This window comes from Coenobita brevimanus, chromosome 8 (genome assembly GCF_032717465.1).
Source record: "Coenobita brevimanus isolate Jiangsu-jjx chromosome 8, ASM3271746v2, whole genome shotgun sequence".
Classification (NCBI taxonomy): domain Eukaryota; kingdom Metazoa; phylum Arthropoda; class Malacostraca; order Decapoda; family Coenobitidae; genus Coenobita; species Coenobita brevimanus.
In genome coordinates, this window is record NC_136961.1 from 35881405 (window position 1) to 35906160 (window position 24756).

General features: G+C 40.6%; 1 protein-coding gene across 1 annotated transcript in view; it reads right to left on the reverse strand.

Annotated features, from left to right (window-relative positions):
* Positions 1-18752, reverse strand: part of LOC145407491 (uncharacterized) — a 55130-nt gene extending 36378 nt beyond the window's left edge. Inside the window, exons 1-3 of the mRNA XM_080278419.1 lie at positions 18704-18752; positions 17238-17362; positions 8667-8783 (exon numbers count right to left, since the gene is read on the reverse strand). Of these exons, the coding sequence (XP_080134545.1) occupies positions 8667-8783; positions 17238-17362; positions 18704-18752 (291 nt within the window). The remainder of the gene's footprint in view (positions 1-8666; positions 8784-17237; positions 17363-18703) is intronic.
* Positions 18753-24756: the final 6004 nt, after the last annotated feature.

A 24756-nucleotide genomic window follows, 5' to 3' on the forward strand; every position in this document is an offset into this window, starting at 1 on the left:
CCTCGTGACAAGTACCTTACTGATGACGTATCACTATAAAACTATAAAGTATGTAACTAAAGAACCACAACTGCATAAAACCAGGAAGGGGGTTGTAATATATATTAAAACTCACATAAATACATTACATATTATACTGTATTCTGACACATGTCACTCTTAATATGTAAAAATTTACACAAGGAGTAATAAGCCATTCTTTTCAGTGTAGTTAGATAGACCACTCAAGATAGATGAGGATAACGATAAAATATTGTGTAACGAAATAAAAGTAGTCATAGAAAACAAGGACGGCGTTATTTTAGGTGACCGTTATTCGAAATACTGACTGAGAAAGTAATGTGCAGACAAAGAAGGAAACCAGTTGACAGAACTGGCAGAAGATGGATTATCGCGTCAGTGACTATACCATTGCGTGGTAATGATATACTCAGTCTTGCCCTAGCTGACGGTGAATAAAACTGATATAACCTGAAAGACGAGTATAAATACCCTCTAGTTCCTAACTTCAAAAACAAAAATTTCGATAATATGAGAAACGAAATTGTCAGCACCAGCTCGATTAAGTTATTACGGATAAATAGCGTGGAAGAAATGTCGGAAATATTGACTAATCAACTTAAGTCTATCGAGCGAAATACCAAGAATTGTCTGAAGAAATATTCACTAATTACCCAGCCTGGAGGTCAGAGAATAGTGCAGAAATCATGGCTGAAAAGAGGAAGGCATATTAAAATATAAACGTACAGGAAATCACAGTGACAGTACCAGATATTTCAAATTACAGCAGCAGTGTAAGAAAATTGTCCGGCAAAGTAAAGGAGACCATGAAGGATATATGTCTTTACTAGCAAGGTCATTTACCCAAAAGGAGTTTTTCATCATGTAATGATTAAGAAAAAATGTAAATGCCCTAGACTTTCCGACTCTATTATATTCGGAAGGCGATCTTGTTCATGACAACCGAACAAAAAGAAGGGGTGCCAAGGAACAGCAAACCCGTCCCCTGCAATCATTTTAGTGCTGACGTTTACACACAACAGAATATCTAGTAAAAGACTTCACATATCAAATTTGGAGTAAATCGGGAGAAAACTGACGATTTTATGCCCATTTGAAATTTTAGGCCAGACTTATCTGACACTGAACCCTCTACCGATAATTGGGGGGGTGACCCCCTTGATGTAATGAGGCATGTTTTAGGATGCAGATTTGAAAGATTCACCTTTAGGTTTAGTTTCATATCGATATGACGAGATTGAAAGGAGTTATGGCGAAAAAACTACTTTTTAACCAATATAATATATTTTTTTTTACATTTTTTGGGCTCAGCTTGGGCCTTGGTCCAATTTAGCCGAAAATTTAATCAGGTAATCAGAAGGTCATAGCCCGCAATCCCTGTAATTTTAATCAAAACTGCAACAGTAGTTTTTGCGTAAAGTTGTTAACAGACAGACAGACAGACAAACCGAGCAAAAACAATACTCGTCCCCGAGCCCCTCCGGGGGGGTGACAGTTAATGGTTGCTGAACGACTCCTTTCACCGTAATTTCAGAAAAGAAAACAGAGTAAGTATTTCAACTATGAGTTTTCGCAGGACTAGAAGACGATAAAATATCAATCAACGAAGTGACGGGAGAGGTTGTATAAAATAACCTCAAGAAAATCGACCCAACTAAATAAAAAATCCGGACTAGATAGCTCCACTTGTACTCCATGAATACTATTGACAATTAGCCTTTTCTATAACTGAAATTTTCAATAAATCGTTCCCTGAATGTAGAGTACTTCATCAGTGGAAACTTCCTAATATATCACCTCTCTCTCTCTCTCTCTCTCTCTCTCTCTCTCTCTCTCTCTCTCTCTTATATATATATATATATATATAGAGAGAGAGAGAGAGAGAGAGAGAGAGAGAGAGAGAGAGAGAGAGAGAGAGAGAGAGAGAGAGAGAGATAAATGTAGATAGATATATAAACAGATAGATAGACATAGATAAAAGCACCACAAATTATTGGGGAAAAGGTTTGAGATAAACTTACTTTATTCCTTATCAAGCAAAAATTTATAACAGATTCTCAACACGATTTTCGCGTTTGTTGTTTTTTCGTGTTATGTTTCAATATTTTAAAAGATATATATGATAACTGGGACATAAAAAGGCCGTCAGATGTAATATGCCTATATTTCCAGAATGCGTTTGATAAGGTCCCTCATCTAAACCAGAAAAATTAAAAGCCCGTGGGCTCTCGAATAAATCGTGTTCAAGGATTGGGGACTGGCTAACGAATCACAAGCAGCGTGTAGTAGGCTTGAAGCAACTTCTTCAACGGCCAGGTCTAGGACCAGTATTTTTCACAATATTATATCAGTGATATAGAAAGTGGACTTGCTTACTAAGGCAGCGAAAATTGCATATGAATCGAACATTGGAGGCAAAATAATTATAAAAGAGAATGAGAATCTGTACAAAACGACCTGGATAAATTAATAACTTAGAACGAAACAAGCAGATGAAATTGAATGATTATCAATAAAAGTTAATGCACTTTGGCGAGAAAATATATAACATGAATATCGCGTGCTCGATACCCCAATGACGGTAGTAAGAATGAGAACGATTTAAGTGTTACTCGTACTATCAGTCATGACCTCTACAACTCTAAACAGAGTATAGCAGCCAGTATCAAGGTAAACAAAGTAACAAAATGCCCTGCCTTATTGCAAGGAACTTCCATCATATAATGCCCAATGTAATCTCTCTTCGTTATTAGTTAGCATCTAGAATCTGTGTGTTTCACTGGTTCTTGAACCTATTCGAGGACGATGACAGCGCGAAAGAGTGCAACGCAGAGTCTTAAAAATTATCCCATTGCTGCGAAGTTATGTTAAGAAGAGCGACTAAAGAAACTATGTACGTTTTCTCTAAAAGAGTGTGACGACTCAGAGATCTAATACAAGTATTTAAAATTCTTAACATACTAAACGATGTTATCAGTGATAATTTGTTCGAAATACAAAATAACACTCTGACTAGAGATGATGGAATGAAACTCTTTTGCATAAGATGCAACACTGATACATGTAAAATTGCTTTTATACTCACATAATGTAAAAATAGAGTATCCTAAGCATACTGTTGATGCATTTAATGTTCTGTTTATTTCAGGACTATGGGTCATAAGTAATTCAGTGTTGTATAATTCCAGGCTGAAATGTATTCTGGCAACAGAGAGACTACTGCCTAGTTACGAGAACATTCTGCGATTCCGTATGCTCTTTTTTCCGGTTTTGTAGATTAGAGATTACATAGTACATAGTTGTTCCTCTTCTGTCTGTCCTATAAAAATGTCTGTGCTTAATCCTCCTGACAATTATATTGTTCTTCTATAGTGTTCCTGCAGGTTTTTGCCTGCAGGACGGCCTTCCTCTTTCCCATCGTTTTTCTCATACACGTTGCTTAGATCTCAATTATTTTCCAACACATACCATCGTTATGTGTCAGTGGGTTTGTTAACTGTATCTTCTTTATTCCTATGTAGTTCTGAATCCGCTGGTCTTCATAACTTTGAAGTATAAATTACCTCAACCTCAGTTTAACGGGCCTAACCTAATTGTGAAGTTAAAAACTTAATCCATCCCATATATCGAGCCTAATTTTTATTCCAACAATGGGATAAAACTTGCTAGTCCGTTCCTTGATGCCCAATAGTCCCACTATGTGACCTTAGTGGCAATACCTGTCTCCCAGGGCTATTTTAATTCAGGACCAGTGTGACGGTATTAGCGGGGTATTTTTGCAACACCCACTTGAGCGGTCAAATATAGTGCTTGTCCCTAACTGTGTCACTCCCTCACGCCCGCGCTCACTCACTTACGTACTGTAGTTGGTTGAAGAATGGAGACCAAGCCTTATGGGAGCAGTGTTAGGGAAACGAAATTTTGTTCATTGGTAGAACTTCCCCAGGCCAGGTTTCAGGCAGGGTGGGAGCCACAAGGGTCATTCCCCACAAGAGAGGGGATCCCGGGATGTTCCACCCAAAACCGTTATCCACGGTTAGTGTTTGACCTAGGGACACGATTTTTTTTGCACAGTGCTAGTTTCACTCATTCTATGTTATTAACATGGTGGGATCCCTGGTGGCAAACCCCCACAGGCGGGGTGACTCCCTGTAGTCCCAGTCAAAGCATTTATACACAACCAAAATATGTAACCAAAGAACAAGAAAGTTTACCTACTGACATTTTCATCCCATCCATGTTTTAGAAAGGAAGGAATCACTAAGGGTCGCTTCTCACACAGATGGGGGCAGTCCCTGGAGTCCTTCCAAAGCCATTATGCATTGTCATATTTAATAACATGGGAATACAAAATTATGCATATTGGTAGGTGTTTAGCCCGACCACGTTTTAAGCAGGGTGGGACTCCAATGACCACCCTCCCAGGGACAGGGGACCAGCTGCAGGGGGAACAGCACCATATTTTTTTTCTTTTTACTTAAGAGTATCTAATTTTGTACAATGGTAGATCTTCACTGCAGTAACGTTTTTGGCCGGATGAGATTCCCCTAGGCCCCCTCCCCAGGGAGGGGGGTGCGAGCTGCCCCTGGGGATACTGGCCAAAGCTTTCGCCAAAGCACAGTCTGCTTTTAACCTTTTATTTTTTATTGTATTTTTTTTTTATGCAAGGAAAAATGAAGCAAAGGCCAGGAGCCAGCAAGCTGTTCCCTCCACGAAAAACAAAAAGAAGATAACTGAGAGCCAATTTTAAGATCTGTACATTTCGAGATGCCTGGACACACTGCGTTTGAAAGACCAGAGATCATAGGAAACACAGACAGAGGAAGGCATTTAAAGAGCTGACCTCTTGCATATATGAAAGACTTCGAATAACAGTTAACTCTTGTACTAGAGACTTGGACAGAAAAGGGATGATAGTATGTTGCTAAACGGGTGTTAAACACCCATCGTAGTGGTGGGGGGATGCAAGTATCTAGTTCAGAGGAGCAGTGACCATTGAAGTACCGATAGAAAAGAGATAAAGATCCAACAGTGCGACGAAGAAACAGGTTAAAGGGAGCCAGTAAGAGGAGGAGAGTTAATGAGACTCCACCTTGTTGGGAAGAGCTGTATGTGTGAAGCTTCCCCTCACATCAGAGATGTACTCTACACAGGGGTGAATATACCTGTGTATAAAGTTAGCTACTGTGCAGGGGTAAAGAAGGCACGGAGTCAGCTTAGCTTACCTAATCTCTTCAAAGCAGATTTTACAAGAGAGGTGATACATTCTCTCCAAGACACATCCCAGGAGAATGAAACCCAAAGTATATTTAAGGATGATGCAGGATTAAGCTAAATTTTAAAAAAAAATAAAGGCTACTCCTATAGATGTTTTCTGGTTGACAGATGTAAGAACTCAGTTTTTAATGTATTAAGAACAAGACTACTTTTACCCCAATCAGAGATATGAGCCATCAGACATTCGATGTGTCATAGCTTCACCCATTTCTTATTGAAGCAACTGCTAAGATGGACGCTCCGGGAAACTAATGGAAAGGTTAAGCATGGAGTCATCAGCATATGTGTGGATAGGGTTAGTGACAGGGCAGAGCCCTGAGGAAAACCAATAATGATAACTCTAGGAGAAGAACGGTGGCCGTCTACAGCAGCAGCAAGAAAGCGACCAGAAAGAAAGTTAGAGATGAAGGCGCATACTGAAGGATAGAAACCGTAAAAGGGCAGTTTAGTAATTAAAGATTTATGTCAGCCTCCATCGAAAGCCTTTGAGATGTCAAGTGCAATGGCAAAGCTTTCGCCAAATACCCGAAAGGAGGATGACCAGGAGTCTGAAAGGTAGGTGAGCAGATCGCCAGTGGAGCATCCCTGGCAGAACCCATATTGACGATCAGAATGAAGGTCGTGATAAGAAAAATGTTTTAATTTTTTTTATGTTAAGAATATACATGAAAACTTTTAAAATACAGGAATTTTAAGCAATTGGGGATGGGATGGGAATGGTCACCCTTCTTTGAGACAGGCTGAATGAGAGCGAACTTCCAGCATGAAGGAAAGGTACTGTACAAGTTGATACACAAAGGCAAAATAGTTTACCTAAGCAGGGTGTAAGCACAGAAGCGCAGTTCTTGAGGACAACAGGACGGACCTCATCAGGCACATATGCCTTGTTAGTACTGAGGCCAATGATGGCAGAAAATACATCAATTGAAGAAATCTTAATGTCAGCCATGAGGAAGTCAGAGGGGGGAAGTGATGGTGGAACAGCACCAAAATCATCTAAGGTAGAATTGGAGGGGAACGTCTGAGCGAAGAGTTCTCCTTTATCAGTAGAAGAAATGGCTATAGAACCATTACAGTGGAAAAGAGGAGGGAAGGATGATGAGGTAAAGTTGTCAGAAAATTTTTTGGCAAGTTACCAGAAGAAGCGGGAAGAATTCAAATTAGAGAGTTCAGATCATATAGTCTATCTATCTATCTATTGCTAGACGCCTCAATCCCGTTTGGGGTGGCCACAAACAAATCGCCTCCAAGTCGCCCTGTCCCCCGCCATTTCACTGCCCTGCTCCCAACTCACACCCCCCTCTCTCATATAACTCTCCACCCCATCCCTCCATCTCATCCTCGGCCTCCCCCTCCCTCTTCCCCCCTCCACCTCACTCACATACACTCTCTTCGTCAGTCTTTCACCCTCCATCCTCTCCACATGGCCAAACGAATAAAATTATTCTTAGCAGAGCGAAGAACAGACTTAGCACGATTCCGGGCAGAAACATAAAGGAGATGAGATTCAGGAGTGGGTTGGCTCCAGTACCTGTTGTAGACCTTCTTGTTGTGGACAGCATTAGAGCAAGTGTGATTAAACTGAGGTTTCATTGCATTAGTTAGAAGATAAGAGAAAGGAATGTATGCTTCCATGCTTAAAAGAATAACCTCCGTAATGCGCAAGGCACACTCACATGGCTTCCTATTGAAGCAATAATCATTCCACGGAAAATCAAAGAATTACTGCTTGAGGGCCTCCAAATGAGCTGCTCCAAAATGCCACAATCGACGCCACAGGCCTTACTGGAGCGACAGGACAAGTTCAGGTGAAAAATCCGAGGAGCCCAGCAGAAAGGAAAGATTAACTGCATAAGCAGAAGGGTTGTTTGTAAGGACGAGGTCTAATATGTTGGAACTTTCTTCAAGATGGTCAGGGATACTGGTAGGGTGCTGTACAAGCTGCTCTAGGTCATTAAGGACAGAAATGATGTAGAGTTGTTCACCAGGTGGATCAGGTAAAGGAGAGGAGAGCCAAAGGCGGTGGTGAACACTGAAATCTTCTAGAATGGAGATTTCAGAGAAAGCAGAAACGGTTAGGATGTGTTCCATCTTAGAAGTAAGGTAGTCGAAGAAATGTTCATAGTCAGTATAATCAGGCGATAAGTAAACAGCATATATTTATTTAGTCGGAGAATGACAGGAAATCCGAAGCCAGACAGTAGAAAATTCAAAATCTTCAAGTTCAGGAACACAAGAGCAAGATATGTCATTGCATACATATACACAACAGCCACCTTTGGCTTTGAAACGAGTATAGAGAAAGTAGGAGGATACAGAAAAGGGTTTGCTGTAAGTTGCCTCAGACAGGACGAGAAGATTAAGAGGAGGAGAGATGGTTCTCAACAGAAAGTTAGAGGAAAGACCATGAATGTTGCAGAAATGGAGAAAACTGAGTCAGACAGTGGTTCCCGGAATCTCGCTGGGTCATCACCAGGAGAAGGGCAGATAGTAGAGGCATTTATGATCCTCCTCCCCCCATGGACTCTGAGGCTTGGTTATTAGATGCCATTGGTTTTGTTAAATTTTGAATAGGAAGTGAAGTGTGCAATGTGCATGTAGTTTGGTGTTGAGAGTAAGAGGGACTTTTGTTGGAGAGCATGGTGGCCTACTCTCCAAGTTAATGAAGCACTGAAAACTTCAGCAGAGGGGGATGGTCAGGAAATAGTCCCGAGGGCTGATGAAATGAGAGCTCCAGCTCTCCCTGTCATCAGCTTTCCATCCACCTTGGGAGTACCGTCCTGCTCGACTGGTGCTACAGTCTATTCCCTGGAACCTAGGAACATGATATATTGCATACTGGCAGGTGTTCACCCAGGCCATGTTTTAGACGGGGTGGGGCTTCTAATGGCCATGCCTCATGGAGGAGACTGCCCCACGGGGTACAACACACAGTAGTAATTTAGTAGGTACACAAAATTTTGCACAGTAGTATTCCTTCACCCGGATCAGGGTTTATAGAGGGTGGGACCTCAGGGGATTTGTCCCTCAATCTCTCCCATAAATAATTATTTTTCTCCCCTTTAAACTACTGCAGAGGTGGATGTGCCTATCAAAAGCATCCTTGTCTTGTTATGTCATGTCACTCAGTCTTGATAAAGGTCAGTAAACCCCGTATTAACAAAGTCTGAATCATCAGACATTCTCTGATCCAGACTAGGATCGAAACCCTAACATATCAAATAGTACACCGCTTCTCATCCGATACGACCCAGGCCATATCATTTGTCTTCTCACGTACTGGAAGGTCCGCAAAGAGGCGGGGTTGATTTTTTACACACACACACACACACACACACACACACACACACACACACACACTACTTTACCTGCACGCCATCAGCCATGAACCGAAGCAGCTGTTTGTGCGTCGCATTCACATCCTCGCCCTCTGGCTCCACATTGAATAGGCTCACTCCATATGGTACCGCAAACTCAGACACATTCTGAAGCATTTGCCAAGAGCTTAAGAAGTTGTCTTTTAATATATTCATGGAAAATTTTAAGAGAGGAGAGAGAGAGAGAGAGAGAGAGAGAGAGAGAGAGAGAGAGAAATTATTACAGGTGAAGGTGAAGCCCTCACGAGTCTCTCGTCAAGAAGTGGCATTTTCTCACATATAAGCGGCCCAACCCTGCCCAGCCATACAATGCCCTGCCCAACCCAGCCTGGACGGACTGCGTGGTTTGCATAATATGGTAGGTGCATTCTTTAACCTGCCACATCCTGTCAACTTATGGGCACGTCACAACTTTTTTACATGCTGACACCTGTCTACATACTGGTACGTTCTGCAATTGTGATGTTCGTCATATGCACATTTTTCAAGTTTTGCGGGTGATTTTTGGTAGGCATATGTGGGAAACCTTCCTCTACCGACCACCAGGTAGTGACACTGCCTGATCCCACGTGACCCCTTCCCGCACTCCATTGTCTTGGCAACTCACCTGTTAGCAGTAACATTGCCAGTAAAAACATGTCACGCCACGGTCTCTCCAGTGACGAAATTCAAGGCGAGAGTGATTCCCTAGTCGACGACGATGTGAAGGACAAAGATTACGTGGTGCCAGAGGAAGAAACGAGCATAACTGATGAGGAGGCAACGTTGCCAAGGAAGGTGCCGTATGTTGGTGTGTTGAGTAAAACAACGCTTATATCGCCTATATTACTGTGTGAAAACCAATATATTCTTGTATTACATATAAATTCGTACCAAATGAACAAATACCTACCCATTCTGAATGGTTTGCAATAGTTACCGCTACCATAGAAAATGTGACAGCAGTAGCGCAGTTCCAGAGAAGATGGTACCAGGTGTTCAAAGGGACACCTGTATAACTCACTTATAAGCTCAGGTGAGCATTTTTTTTTGTATTTTCCAATGTTTCATAAAAAGCGGAGGTTTGAGCAAAAAAAATAAAAATATAAAAAATCTGCCACGATTGGGAGGGGGGGGGGGGCATTGGTGAAAAATCGGCCAGGAGGCGGCGGGTTAAGATTTGTTTTTGAAAGGTTTCATCACACCTCACCAGAGCACATGCCACATGACACGCACAAATTGCAGCATGTTGAAAATCTTCAAAAGGGGGCCACAGGCCAGAATGTTTGTCGGAAAGGCATCAAATTTGGTAGGTGGATAGCCATCAGTATACTCTAGGCATCCTCGGTGTGTAAGGCAACATTTCTATGCATTCAGATTCAAATGGCCTCGCTCATACCTTGCTGACAATGGCATTTTACTGGTAAGGTACTGGGAAATCTGACATGCTGAAACGTGAAGAAAAATTAAGATTTTTGCATTTGTGCTTAATTTTTTGTGGATTTTCTTTTGTGAGTGTGTATACACATATGTGTGTGTGTGTTCTTACCTAATTGTTCTTACCTAATTGTATCTTTACAGGAATGAGTCAAGCTCGTACTGTCCCGTGTCTTAAACCATATTATTTTATCGTACATATCCTTAAATTTGTGAATTGTTTTGGCACACACTATTTCATTCGGTAGTGCATTCCATTGATCAATTGCTCTGTTTGGGAAACTGAATTTCCTTACGTCTTTATCACCTCTCTTCTTATGCAATTTTTTGCAGTGTCCTCTTGCTGATGCTTCTCCATATGTTAAGTAATCATTTATGTCTATTTTCTCCTTTCCTGATATGCATTTATATAGCATTATCATGTCACCTCTTTTCCTTCTCTCCTGTAGTGTTGGTAGATTCAGTTGATTAAGTCTTTCTTCGTAGCTTAGGTCCCATAAGCTTGGTATCCATCTTGTAGCGGCCCTTAGAACTTTTTCAATCTTGTCTATGTGCTTTTTGAGATGAGGACTCCAGACTACTGATGCATATTCCAGGGTTGGTCTAATGAATGATGTTATTATCCTTCTTAGCATGTCTTCATTTATGTATGTGAATGCTATTCTCATATTTGCAAGCAGTGTATACATGTTCCGTACCTTCTCGCTGATGTGGTCAGCCGGAGATAGTCTGTTATTGATAATCACACCTAGGTCTTTCTCTCTTTCTGATGTGTATAGGGTTTTATTTCCTAACTTATAATCCCAATCAGGTCTTTTTCCACTTTTACCAAACTTGATTACATGACACTTGTCCACATTGAATTCCATTTGCCATGTACTACTCCATTCATGAAGTTTATTTAATTCTTCTTGTCGCTCTCTTCAAGAGTCTGTGTTAGTAATTCTCCTTTGTATTTTTGCATCATCTGCAAACATACTCAGATAGCTCTCATTTCCAGTGTTACTGTTTATATCATTTATATACACTAAAAACAAGATTGGTGCCAGCACTGAACCCTGCGGTACTCCACTAGTCACTTCTTTCCATGATCCTTTTCTGAAACCAAACTGTCTTTCTGTTATCATACTGTGTTCTTCTATATGATTTACCCAAGCTTTTCTTATAAGTTTTTCTAATACCTTGCTTACAACACTGGTCAGTGATACTGGTCGGTAGTTGAGTGGATTTTGTCTATTTCCTTTCTTGAATAAGGGGACAATATTTGCTTTTTTCCAAATATCAGGTAGTTTACCTTGACTCAAGGATTTCTTGAAAATTTAAAATAATGGTTTACTTAACTCCTTTGCACATTCTCGTAATACCCAACATGAAATTTCATCAGGACCACTTGCTTTTCCTCTGTCTAATCTACTTAACTCCTCCTGTATTACTTTTTCTGCTATTTGTATATCTGGTAGTATGTGTGGACATGCGTGTTCCACATAGTCCCTCTCAAAAATTTTTTCTTCTGTAAAAACTAATTGGAAATTCTTATTTAGTGCTTCACAAATATCTTTCTCTTGTGTATAAGTGATTCCCTCGTCCGTAATGGATTGTATTATATCTTTTACTTTAGTTTTGCTTCTGATATAGCTGTAAAACAGCTTTGATTGATCACTACTTTTATTTATTATATCCTCCTCAAACTCTTTTTGGGCTTCCCTCCTTATTCTTGTATAGTCATTTCTTGCCTGTTTGTAATTATTATACACCCTTTCACTATTGTGTCTTCTGTATCTATTCCACAACAAATCTCTTCTTTCTTTTGATTTTTTACATTCTGTATTGAACCATTTCTGTATTTTCTTATCTGCTTCTTTGTGCTGTGGGATGTACTTCTGGACTCCTATTTCATAAAATTCACAAAATTTTTTATATACAGCATTTAAATCTTGTCCTCTAAGCTCATTTTCCCAATCAACTTCTAAGAAATACTTCTTTAGGTCTTGATAATTTCCCTTTTTATAGTTTAGGCTCTTTTTGTAACTATCATTGCTGTTTACTATGTCATATGCTATCCTGAAATTATAATTTAGTACTGCATGATCGCTTTTGCCGAGTGGAGGGTGATATATTAAACTGTCAATATCATTTTCTTGCCTTGTAAATATTAGATCTAGCACTGAAGGTACATCAAGTCCTCTTTTTCTGGTGGTTTCCCTCACATGTTGCGTTAAGAAAAACTCTTGTACGAGATCCAGGAGCTTTTGGTCCCAACAGCTTTCTTGGCTATTTACATCTAGAGTATTCCAATTTATATTTGTATTGAAGTCCCCAGTTAGTGTAGTTCTTTCCGATTTCTCTTCCATTTTATGTAGCAATGATCTTACACTCTGAATTGTTCTCTCTGCCAGGTCCTCATATTCGTCTCTTTCCCATGTGTTTGATCTGGGTGGCATGTACAAATTGGCTACAATTACTTTACCTTCAGATGTGTCGATCTCTACTGCGATCAGTTCTACTTGTGATGGTATATCTAGTTTTATTTGCTTGACTTTTAGATTTTTCTTAGTTAATATTATAATTCCTCCTCCTTTTTTTAAATATCTGTCTCTTCTCCATATATTGTATTCCTCTAAGTTTAGTATGTCATTTGATATCCTTGGTATTAATTTTGTTTCAGTTAAGCATATTATTTGTGGTTCATTTTCTCTGACATAATCATTCATCTCTAGTAATTTAGATACCATTCCATCCACATTTGAGTACATCAACTTTATCATCTTGTTTATATACTTATCATGACATGGTTCTACTACCTTCCTCCTTTTTCTTCCATCCTGTTTGTGTACCACTTTCGTACCTGCAATCCTATTACTTTGTAAAAAAATTTCTTCTTCTCCTCTTCTGATCTTCCCTCATTTTTTGTTTTTGCTTCCTCCCTTTTCTCTTTCAGTAATTACAGTTCCTCTTGTGTTAGGCATCTTTTTATCCATACATTTTTGAACTCCTCTTTTTCCTTAAGATTTTTTGCATTTTTTCGTATCTCTTCCACAGTGTTTACACTCTGGAAAGTCACCTTTAGGGGTCTTGTCTTGCTTTTCTCGTATTTCCCTAACCTTTTGTGTTCCTCTATGTCTTTACTACAGATTTCCTCTGATACTTCTTTCAGTAAGCTCATTACATTTGCCATCTCCTTTTTGTCTCTTGTGATCTTGTTTTTAACTTCTTCCTCTTCTATACCAGTGATTACTATTGATTTGTTTATCTCTACTGAATCTCTAACTTTGGATTGTTTTGGATTATTCTTTTCACCTCCTTTTTAATGCTTTTTTCCTCCACCCTTGTTTCTAAGTCTTTCTTTACTTTCACCATTTCAGCATACGTGGTTTCTACATCATTTTTGTAGCTTTGCACAGCTTCATTCACTTGTGTTATCTTCTCCTCAATATCACTGCTCTGGTCAATAAGACTGCCAACTTGCCTAATTGTCTCTGTGTCATTTTTGAACTCTTCCATAACACTCTCGTGATTGACTACTGTACTTGCCATTTCACTCATTTTCTTCCTAAGTGTACTCAATTCCACTGTTAGTTCACTGATGGTTGTGTCTTTCTTATTGGCCTCCCTTCCTAGTTTTTCTATTTCTTCCTATTGCAAGGGCATCTGCTTCTTTATTTCATCAATTTCATTTTTGAAAGCCATTTCTAGTTTGTTTACACGTTCAACCAGTCTATTGTGGGTCTCTACTTCAACCAGTTCTTGGTAGAAATCATCATTTTGCTTTTTACCTTTATCCCTTTTCTTTTCCAAATTTGTTTTACTGAAGTATGTATCCATTTTGCAATACTTAAAGTGCAAAGCATGTACTTACAATCTCCCTGTTGTTGTAGTCTAAACAAACCTCAGAGATGACTCAGGGTATTCTTTCGTCTTGGTTCTATTTCCTGTTTGTGCAAGTCTTGTTTAAACTTATTATTTTTTTCCTTTTAATAATGAACAATCATTTAGTCTAACCTGGTACTGAGCTTGACTCAAACAAAGATACTATTTAGGTAATGGCACTGGCCGTGATGATTTGGTACGGAGCGCCGGTGTGTGTGTGTGTGTGTGTTCTTACATAATTGTTCTTACCTGATTGTATTTTTACAGGGATGAGTCAAGCTCGTAATGTCCTGTGTATTAAGTCACTGTTAAAATACATATCCTTAAAATTATGAATAGTTTTGGCACACACTATTTCATTCGGTAGTGCATTCTAATGATCAATTGCCCATTCTGGGAAACTGGCGTCTTTATTGTCTCTCTTTTATATAGTTTTTTAAAGTGTCCTCTTGCTGATGCTTCCCTATAGGTTATATATTCATTTATGTCTGTTTTCTCTTTCTCTGAGATGCATTTATGTGGCATAATCATGTCTCCTCATTTCCCTCTCACCTGTAGTGTTGGTAGATTGAGTTTTTCTGGTCTTTCTTTGTAGCTTGGGTCCCTCAAGCTTGGTACCCATCTTGTAGCTGCCCTTTGTACTTTTTCAATCTTATCTACGTGTTTTTTTGAGATGAGGATTCCTGACTACTGATGCATACTCCATGGTTGGTCTGATGAATGATGTTATTATCTTTCTCGGCATGTCTTAATTTATATATGTGAATGCTATTTTCATATTAGCAAGTAGTGTATACATGTTACGTACCTTCTTACTGATGTGGTCAGCCAGAAATAGTCTGTTATTGATAATCATTCCTACGTCCTTCTCCCTTTCTGATATGTGTAGGGTTGATCTTCCTAATGTATAATCCCAGACTGGTCTTTTCTCACTTTTACCAAACTTAATTACATGACATTTGTCCAAATTAAATTCTATTTGCCATTTATTGCTCGATTCATGGAGCTTATTTAATTCTTCTTGTAGCTCTTTGCAAGAATCTGTGTTAGTAATTTTCCTTTGTATTTTTGCATCATCCGCAGAAGTATTTAGATAGCTTCCATTTCCAACGATACTATGTCATTATATTATATATATATATATATATATATATATATATATATATATATATATATATATATACAGAGAGAGAGAGAGAGAGAGACAGACAGACAGACAGACAGACAGATAGATACTAAAAACATTTGGAGCCAGCACTGAGCCCTGGACATCTGCTAGTCACTTCCCTGCATAATGAGTATATTAGTACTGATCTCATTTCCCTTTTTTTGAGAAAATCCTGCATCCAACAGTTCAGGTTGCCTTGGATACCTCCTTGAGAGTACAGTTACCATAAAAGTCTTTGGTGCAGTACTATGTCAAATGCTTTCTTGAAATCTAATTAGATTTTGTCCACCCATCCTTCTCTTTTCTGTAATGTTTCTGTAACTCTATCATAGGAGCTTAGTAGATTAGTAACGCATGATTTTCCCTTTCTAAAACCGAACTGCCTTACTGTTATCATACTGTGTTCTTCTAGGTGGATTACCCAAACATTTCTTATCAGCTTTTCTAGTATCTTACAACAATGGTCAGTGATACTGGTCGGTAGTTGAGTGGATTCTATCTATTCCCCTTCTTGAATTGGGGAACAATGTTTGTTTTCTTCCAAATATCAGGTAGTTTACCATGCCCTAAGGATTCCTTGAATATTAAATACAGGATAATGGTCTGCTTAACTCTTCTGCACATTCATGTAGTACCCAACTTGAAATTTCATCAGGATCATATGCTTTTCCTTTGTCTAATTTACTTAACTCTTCCTGTACTTCTTTTTCTGATATTTGTATATCTGGTAATGCGTGTGGGCATGCATTTTCCATATCATCTCTTTCAAAATTAATTTTTCTTTAAAAACTGGTTGGAAATTTTGATTTAGTGCATCACAAATACCTTTCTCTTGTGTACAGATGATCCCCTCGTTCATAATGGACTGAATTTTATCTATAACTTTGGTTTTGCTTCGGATGTAACTGTAAAAGAGCTTAGGCTGATCACTACTTTTATTTATAATGTCTTCCTCAATCTGTCCTCTAGCCTCCCTCCTTATGTTTGTATAATCATATCTTGCCTGTTTATTTTTGTTATTTGCCCTCTCATTATTGTGTCGTCTGTATCAGTTCCACAGCAAATCTCTTTTTCTTTTGATTTTTTACATTCTGTATTAAGCCATTTCTTTATTTTCATTTATGTTTCTTTGTGCTGAGGGATGTAATTTTGGACTCCTGTTTCATAAAAATCACAATTTTCTATATATAATATTTAAATGTTGTCCTCTAAGTTCCTTTTCCCAATCTTTTTCTAAGAAGTACTCCGTCAGGTCATAACAGTTGCCCTTTTTGTAAATTAGACTTTTTGTAACTCTCATTACTAGCAGCTATGCCATATGCAGTCCTAAAGTTATAATACTGCATGGTCACTTTTGCCGAATGGAGATTGATACATTAGATTGTCATTATCATATTATTGCCTAGTAATTATAAGATCTAGTACTAATGGATCATCAAGTCCTCTTTTTGTTTTTTTTTTGTTTTTTTCCTTATATGCTGTGCTAGGAAAAACTCCTTCACAAGATCCAGGAGCTTTTGATCCCAACAGCTTACATGGCTTCTTACATCTATAGTATTCTAATTTATATTTGTATTGAAATCTCCGTTTAATAGAATGCTTTCAGATTTCTCTTCCATTCTGTGTAGTAATGTTATTAAACTCTGAATTGCACTTTCCGCTAGGTCTTCATATTCTCCTCATTCCCAAGTGTTTGTTTTGGGTGGCATGTATAAATTTGCCACAATTAATTTCCTTTCAGATGTGTTAATCTCCAATGCAATCAGGTCTCCTTGTGAGGGTATATCTATTTATATTTCTTTGACTTGCAGATTGTTCTTTGTTAAGATTATAATTCCTCCCCCTTTTCTGAAATTTCTGTCTCCTCTCCATTTATTGTATTTCTCTAAGTTTAGGGTATCGTTTGATATCTTTGGGGTTAATTTTGTTTCCGTTAGGCAAATAATGTGTGTGTGTGTGTGTGTGTGGGTGGGTGGGTGGGTGGGTGTGGGTGTGTGTTAGAGAGAGAGAGAGAGACTCACCTTAAGGCAAATAATGTGTGTGTGTGTGGGGGGGTGTGGGTGTTAGAGAGAGAGAGAGAGAGAGAGAGAGAGAGAGAGAGAGAGAATCACCTTAAGAACCGATGAAGCCCAGTCAGATCTGTCGATCAGCACAAAGACAGTGGCCTCAGCACACGGCACCTCAGCCAGCATAGCCTTCATTGCGGCACCTGTACCAAACTCTGACTTCTCCTTCTCTGAAATCATTAAATGATTTGTGTTTCTCCAGCCTATATTATGCATATATTTTGAGCTGCAGGGAGAGTCAGCCTGAAGATTGAGGGCATGATACATGGAGGTTACATATTTATGGCATCCCCATATAGTATTACGGCGTCTAGTTCTGGGCAGACAGAATTAGCCTTCAAACACAATGATGTCTATTGCTTTAATTCTATATAGGGGAGACTTGGGATTATGTATATAACTTTCAAGAATCCCTTCAGTATGGTAGGTCTCGCCTAAGTTAACTAATGTCTTCTGGAAACAGTCAGAACATAATAATAATTAATTATAATTATGACGTCCATGAAATTGGTGGCTTAAACTGCATAACTTGTAAACCCCTCATAAAAACTGAAGAGCCTCAACTGTTCTGATCTTGCTTCTGTCTGAATATATTCATCTTAGAGTGCGTTATAAACAGTGAGTTAACAACAGTATCTAGTACTCCATTCAGCACCGAGACGTCTAATTGTATTACATGCTATCAACAGACGATATTATTTAGCTTAGGAGAGACTTCTAGTAATAAAGGGATAAAGGGATAAACCTCTTCATTTAAATCAGACTACCACCAGACGATTGCGTTCCACTTCGGAGAGACCCTTGGGTGTGAGTTAATCAAAGCCGTATATAGCCTCATCTGTTTGACATTGTGCAAAGTCGTCCACAAACGAAAATGAAATTCAATTTAGATCCTCAATCCCAAAGTGATAACTGCATTTTACTTTTTCTGTTTTTCCACTACCAGTTTGTGATTCCTGTTGCTTATCTCTGGTTTGTCTGATAAAAGAGACTCCGTCAACCACAAATAAGCTACTGTTTCTATGGGCTCCCATGAAGGGGGGTCACCTTGACATGCTGGCAGAGCTTGAAGTGTGAGCCAGCTGTGCTTCTTACTCTGGAGGCCTACCTACCTTTGTAGGGTTCGGTGCATGTTGGCCTTGTGGACCAAGCACCCCCCAGCATCACTGGTGGAGGAGGCCTGCCGGTGATGTAGCTCGTCCCTGCCCATTCCCCATCTAGGGCAGGGCTTTTGCCTCCCCAACATGGTTCCATGCCTTGTAGCCCGTAATGCTGGGAAACAGGAGTCCTGGGGGTTGAGCAAAGCTGTATGGTGCACCCTGAAGCTGGGAACACACCTCTTTGACCACCTGTTCTGGAGAGATGGGCGGCATGGTCGGGCCTGACCAGGTCAACTGGCTGGTCACATGCTGGCTAGGGTCAAGAGATCACTGGGAGGCCTGGTGGCTCCTATCATCTTAGAGTCACACTTATCCTGGTCTCTCAGTGGTTACCTACATATATTCTCTCACTAGCTCTGGGGTTGCCATTGGTGTCATCCCTGGCAAATGGCCTCCCCATGTGGGCTCTGTCGTCGGTGGAGGGGTGGGGAAGTGACGTTTATCATTGATGGACATGGCATGTTCAATTATAAATGTAACTGATGATGCTGCATCTGTCCCCAAACTTTCTTTAGACTCTTCCTATGCCACTGCTACTCTGTAGCCCTTCCAAGCCTCTGGGGACTGTCCTCTTTTCTATCCTAGCATCCACCTGGGACTGGGAGAGGTTCACATCAAGCTGGTTTGGATTTGGGATCAGGCTGAGATGGAACAGTGCCTGTTTCTTATATGAAACATCTAGTGTTGAAATCCTCCGTGAGTGGGTCAGTTTTAGACTATGACTTTCTTTTACCTTCACCGCACCATTGTTCCTGTTTGTGGCCATGAACATAAAATCTCTTTCTAGAGGGATGGAAGGATCCTTGATGGGGTGTCCTCCCCAGAGGAGAGCTCCAGTCCACAGGGACTGCTCTTTTTATCGGTAACGAGATTTCTTGTGTTCCTCAGGCTACCTTTAACTGGTGTAAGAGTTTCATTTTTCTGCTGTGACCTATTCCATTACTCAGAGGCACGACTATTACAGGAACTATGATCTTCTGGTGTGGTGACTGTTGAGCACCTGCAGAAGAAAACAGATGGTATTCTGACTCCAATTCTGACCTTCCTGACATCTGACAAGTTAACGTTGCCTGATTCAGTGAAACTCATATGGTTATCACTTCCTGTAAAACTGTATGTGCCAGTCCCAATGCGGTGTTTCCACTGTCAATGATAAGGGCATGTTAGGCACTTTTGTTGCCGTGCACAGGCTGCCCTTCCTGGTGTCTGTCTCCTGTGGCGGCTCAAGTCATGCCAGTGACTGTCCACGACCCATTAAATGCTATCACTGTGGAGGTGCCCATCCCACATCTTGACACTGTCCTCACTACTGCCTAGAGAAGATTTTTTCAGTTCGTACTCATAAGGTTTCATTTTCTGAAACGAAGAGGAGGGCCCAGACTTGCTTCTTCAAACCTGGGGTTACTCATGTTTCTGTCCATCTTGGTGAACTTATATGCCGTCCTGTGTTTCGGAAGCTGCCTCGATCTACTCCACTGAACTCTTTTCCATCTGGTAATTTGCAGGATGCTCTTCCTGAGGTTAGTACTGCTTGTGAAATTGGTGTTTGTCCACCCTCTTCTCCGACTGTTTCTGCCCCTACTTCAGTGGCGGAGGGTTTGCCCACTTCTGAGATGGTGGTTTATGTCCACATTGATGTGTCTCCTTGTCCTGCCTTGTACAGCCTCCCCAAAGTTCAGTCAGTACCTGGCAAGCTTCACCATGTTCTTCAGACTTCTCTGAGCCTGATGACCTTCTACCTAAAATCTCTGTTGTGAAACCTTGTGTGGGCTTCTCTGTTGTTCCCCCTGGCCTTGAGTCTATGGAGTCCAAGCAGGTGATGGCTGAAGTTTGTGTTCACTGGTGGCCTAGCCCTTGCTGGGGGATGATGATGCATAGATTGTTGGTGTGTCAGTTCTCCCACACAGGATAGCATCCTCACACAATTCTGGTCCTGTGGAGTCTGTTTCTACTGTACTTCTGTGGTTCTGGTGGTGGCAGTGGCTGCCCTGCTTCACCTAGCATAGTTTCCAAGCCACTTCCAAACTGCCAGTTCTTCCAGCTCGGAAGAGGTATGCTGTTAAACTTTCTTCTTCCTCGTCCTCACGTTAGTCCTCGAATGGTCTGCACAATGTGCAGATTCTTGGTGCTGACCAGTCTCTTTCTAAGGATCTCCCTGGAATATCAGTCCAAACCTGCTTGCTTGTCAGGACTGTGTATTCCCACACCTTATCCTGATTCTTCCTTCACTTTGGGTTCTATCATTCAGTGGAATTCATGAAGATTATATGCCAGTTGGGAGGAATTGCACCACCTTGTTGCATAATCCTTGCATGGAAGCATGCACATCAAGGAGACCATAGTTGGTGATACTGTTTCTTCCAGTCTTTCTGGTTACCATGTGTTTTATTCTGATCCTGGTCCAAGCCAAGGCCGTCATGGAGCTATTGCTATCTTCCTGCTTCGTGATGTTCCATGCACTCATCTAGACCTTTCCACACACATGAAAGTTGTTGATGTTCAGATTTTTCTACGTTGTTGATATACAGTTTTTAGTCTTTATCTTACTCCTAGTGCAGCTGTCAAAAGGGTGGATTGGGAACATATTCTTCATGACCTTCCTTCTGTCTTTCATTTTCTGGGTGATTTGAATGGTCATCCCCTGCCTCGGCGTAACAGTGACACCAATCCTCGGGGTGCCGTGCTGACTTCCTTAGTGAAGAAAAGAAGTTCCATGTTTTGCATTCCAATGAGATGACCTATTTCCATAGCAAAACTGAGACCTTTACTCCTACTGAATTGTCCCAGCACTCGGATGATACTGTTTTAGATTTTATGTAGGTTGTACTTCCAGACTTGTATGGCAACGACCAATTTCCAGCACTTTTAACAGCTGCTAATGATGGGCCTGAAGATAATCCTCCTTGCAGGTGCCTGAATACAGCAGACCAGCCACTTTTCATGGAATTAAGTTCCACTGACTCTTCGACGAATGATTCTGGCTGTGTTAACTAGGCAGTGTCTTAATTTGCTGATGTGTTGCACTCAATGGCCCTGTTATCTATTCTAAGAATTACAGGTCAGTTTCCTTACCATCTAGTTCCTTGGTGGAGTCCTGAGTGCAGTTCCACAGTGAAAGCCAAACTTGTCACTTTGTCTCGGCTTTGTTGCCACCATGGGCATCGTCAGTATTTGGTAGCATTTTCGAGTGCTTGAGCTCATGTGCACCGGATTCTTAAGGAGACAAGACGTTCATCCTGCAAGGGTTGTTTCCTCCATCCACTCAAAGTTTTTTCTTACACGGGTGTGGAAGCAGGTGAGGAAAATTTCAGGAAAATTTATCATTCCCTCCTCTCCTATTTTAACTTTGGCAGGTAGGACTGCGGCTGATCCTTTTGTTGCTGCAGAGTTGCTTGGTGATCATTTTCCCAGTGTATCACAGGAGAATACAGGTTTGCCTTTGACATGTCACTGTCAGTGCTTAGAGTCTCCTGGTCTTAGTTTTGCCTCTTCTGGGGGAGAGTCTTATAATGTTCCCTTTGCTGTTTCTGAACTTCGGGTGGCTTTGTTGCATTGCTATGAACCCTCTCCTGGCTGTGATGATATTCCTTATGCCTTTTTATGTCACCTCTCTGTTGAGTCCCTTTTGTTTTTGCTGTCATTGTTTGATAGTATCTGGTGTACTGGTGAATTTTCGGGTTGTTGGGATGTTGCTGTAGTTATCCCTGTCTCCAAACCAGGTAAGGATAATTTCCAGGAAACAGATTATTGGCCCATTTTTCTCACTTCGTGCATGTGTAAGGTTTTGGAGAAGATGGTGAATGGTCAACCTGTGCTGATTTTGAAGAGAGGTGACTTATCATCTCTCCAGTATTGTTTTCATATAATATGGCTTACCTCTGATGCTCTACTGTCCATGGAATCTTTTGTCTATAGGGGTTTCTCCACTAACCATCACCAGGTCATGGTTGTCTTCGATCTGGAGAAGGCATAAGACACTGATATCATGGCATTTTATTTTCTCATAAGTTTGGTCTTCGTGCGCACGTGCCTATTTTTATTCAGCAATTTTTATCTAACCATTTTATTGAGGTTTAGAGTGGGGTTGGGACTGCTTTCTGATGCCCGTGCACTTCAAGATGGAGTGCCGCAGGGGAGTATCTGTAGTGTTACTTTCTTTGCTGTGGCCAACAAGAGTATAATCAATTCACTTCCAGACTGTGTATGTGACTCGTTAGCGTCAATGACTTTTAGATTTGTGCCACTGCATCTCGAATGTCTTTAGTTAAGAGGAAGTTGCAGCTGGCTCTGAACAGAGTTTCCCAGTGGGCTGAGTCTCGTGGTTCCCGTTTCTCAGTAACAATGACTGTGGCTATGCATATTTGTTATCTTCATGGCCATCACCCAGACCCTGACCTGCATTTCAATGGTCATAGAATCTTTGTGGAAGAGCCTTGGTTTGGGGGTATTATACTTGATGGATGACTAACCTGGATTAATCATATTCGATATGTTAAGGCAGTTTGTAGTTAAGTCTTAAGTCTCTTGATTGTTTTGGCTCATACCTCCTTGGGTGCTGACTGTCAGACCCTCCTCATCTCGCATATATCCCTTATTATTTCTAAACCTAAATATAGGTGTGAAAACAACTCCTTCAATACAGATGCCCGTCTCCAGATGGTTGATTCAGTGCATCATGCTGGTGTTCGTCTTGCAACTGGGCCTATTTCTAGTTGGTTGGTGGATGCTGATGCTCTTCCAATAGATTTATGTAGCCAGTCGTTGATGATGAGGTGTTGATACCGTCTTCATTGCCTCCCGGACTCAATGCCTTGTGCCAGCATATCCCAGGATTCCCTTTCTTCTGTTTATGTTTTTCTTCCTGGTTTCTCGAAGTCCTTTGGTTACAGCGCCTGATCTGTTATGTCTACCTTCCCTATTCTTAGGCTGGCAGTTTGCCCATATCAGATCCCAAGCGTGAGTTTTTGGTTATTCCCTCGGGCAATATTCTCTAGGTCTGTTTTGGTGAAAAGAATTCATTTCCCTCTCTCTCTTTTAAGAAATATGGCTACATTCGTGAGGACTCTGTCCCTGTCTTTGCTAATGCATCGAAGACTGATACTGGAGTAGGCTTTGGTCTCTTCTTCCCTTCATTCTCCGGGGTGGTAGCCTTCCTGGTATGGTTTCAGTTTTTATGGCAGAACTCATCACGACTTTATTTACTTTCCAAAGCAGTTTGCTCTCCCCCAGTCTGTTTTTGTGATTTGCAGTGACTGCTGTGGTGCTCTATCTGGACTGGAGTCTTTTAATTCATCATATCAACTGGTTTTAGCAATTTTAGATTAGCTTTTCCTTCTTGGCCGTCATGGCATTCATGTGCAGTTTTGTTGGATTCTTGCCCGTGTGGGCAATGAGTGTTCTAATCTGCTGAATAAGGCAGCATCGGCTCGCCCTCGTGCTACTGTGAGATTCCATGCTCTGTATCACCTGCCCGTATATGATTTTGATCATGTTATTGCTGGACGGATTAGGCACTGTTGGCAAGACTGGTGGAATGTGGTGAGAGCTAACAAGATGCATGCTATATGTGGCAAGGTGACCTTCCTCACCTACCGAGGCTTATCTCGCCTGTGGAAGATGGCTTTACACCAGTTGCAAATTGGCCACACTTAGTCCTCTCATGTATTTTTAATGGAGGGTGTTCTACCTCCTTTTTGCAAGGATTGCTCAGTTCCCCTGACTGTTCAGCACATGCTGATGAAGTGCCACCCATCTGAGTACCAGGCAGGTGATGGTTCATGTCGCCTTTTTTCAGTGCTTGGGGAGGTTGCCTTTGTATGGGAGGGGAAACTCTCAACTTTATGGAGGCAGTTGGACTGTTTCATAAGATTTATTATTCATTTTTTTAAGTTTTTAGTGTTTAGTGCTTAGTGCTCCTCTTTTGTGATATTTAGTATTAAAATTTTTACATGTGGTTTAGATACTTATCTGCTTTTATTCTTTGTTGATATCTTTTGTCTTGATGTCTGGTGGCACACGACCCTGGCTTTGCACCACCTGTTTCTTATTTCATTATTTTCATCCTTTAAACTCCCATCCTCCCTCACCACGTTACCTACTGTATGTATTTGAATTCGGTCACGTTTTCGATATCCTGACCATCCGGTTTCACTGCCCACTCCGTGATATCTCTCTTCTCAAAAACAGTAGCTATACTCTTTGTTACCTTCGCTTATAAAATTCGTTTCCTACATGAACTTCCAAACCCATCCATCAGAACTTACAACTACTACTCCTCTTCACAAAAGAAACCACAGCACTGGCAATGTCCACACCCTATCTCTCTCACTAAGGATACTTCAAAATCTACTACAGTGTCTTATATTTCCTTTCTTCAAGTACTATCCATTTATTCAGTAAACAAC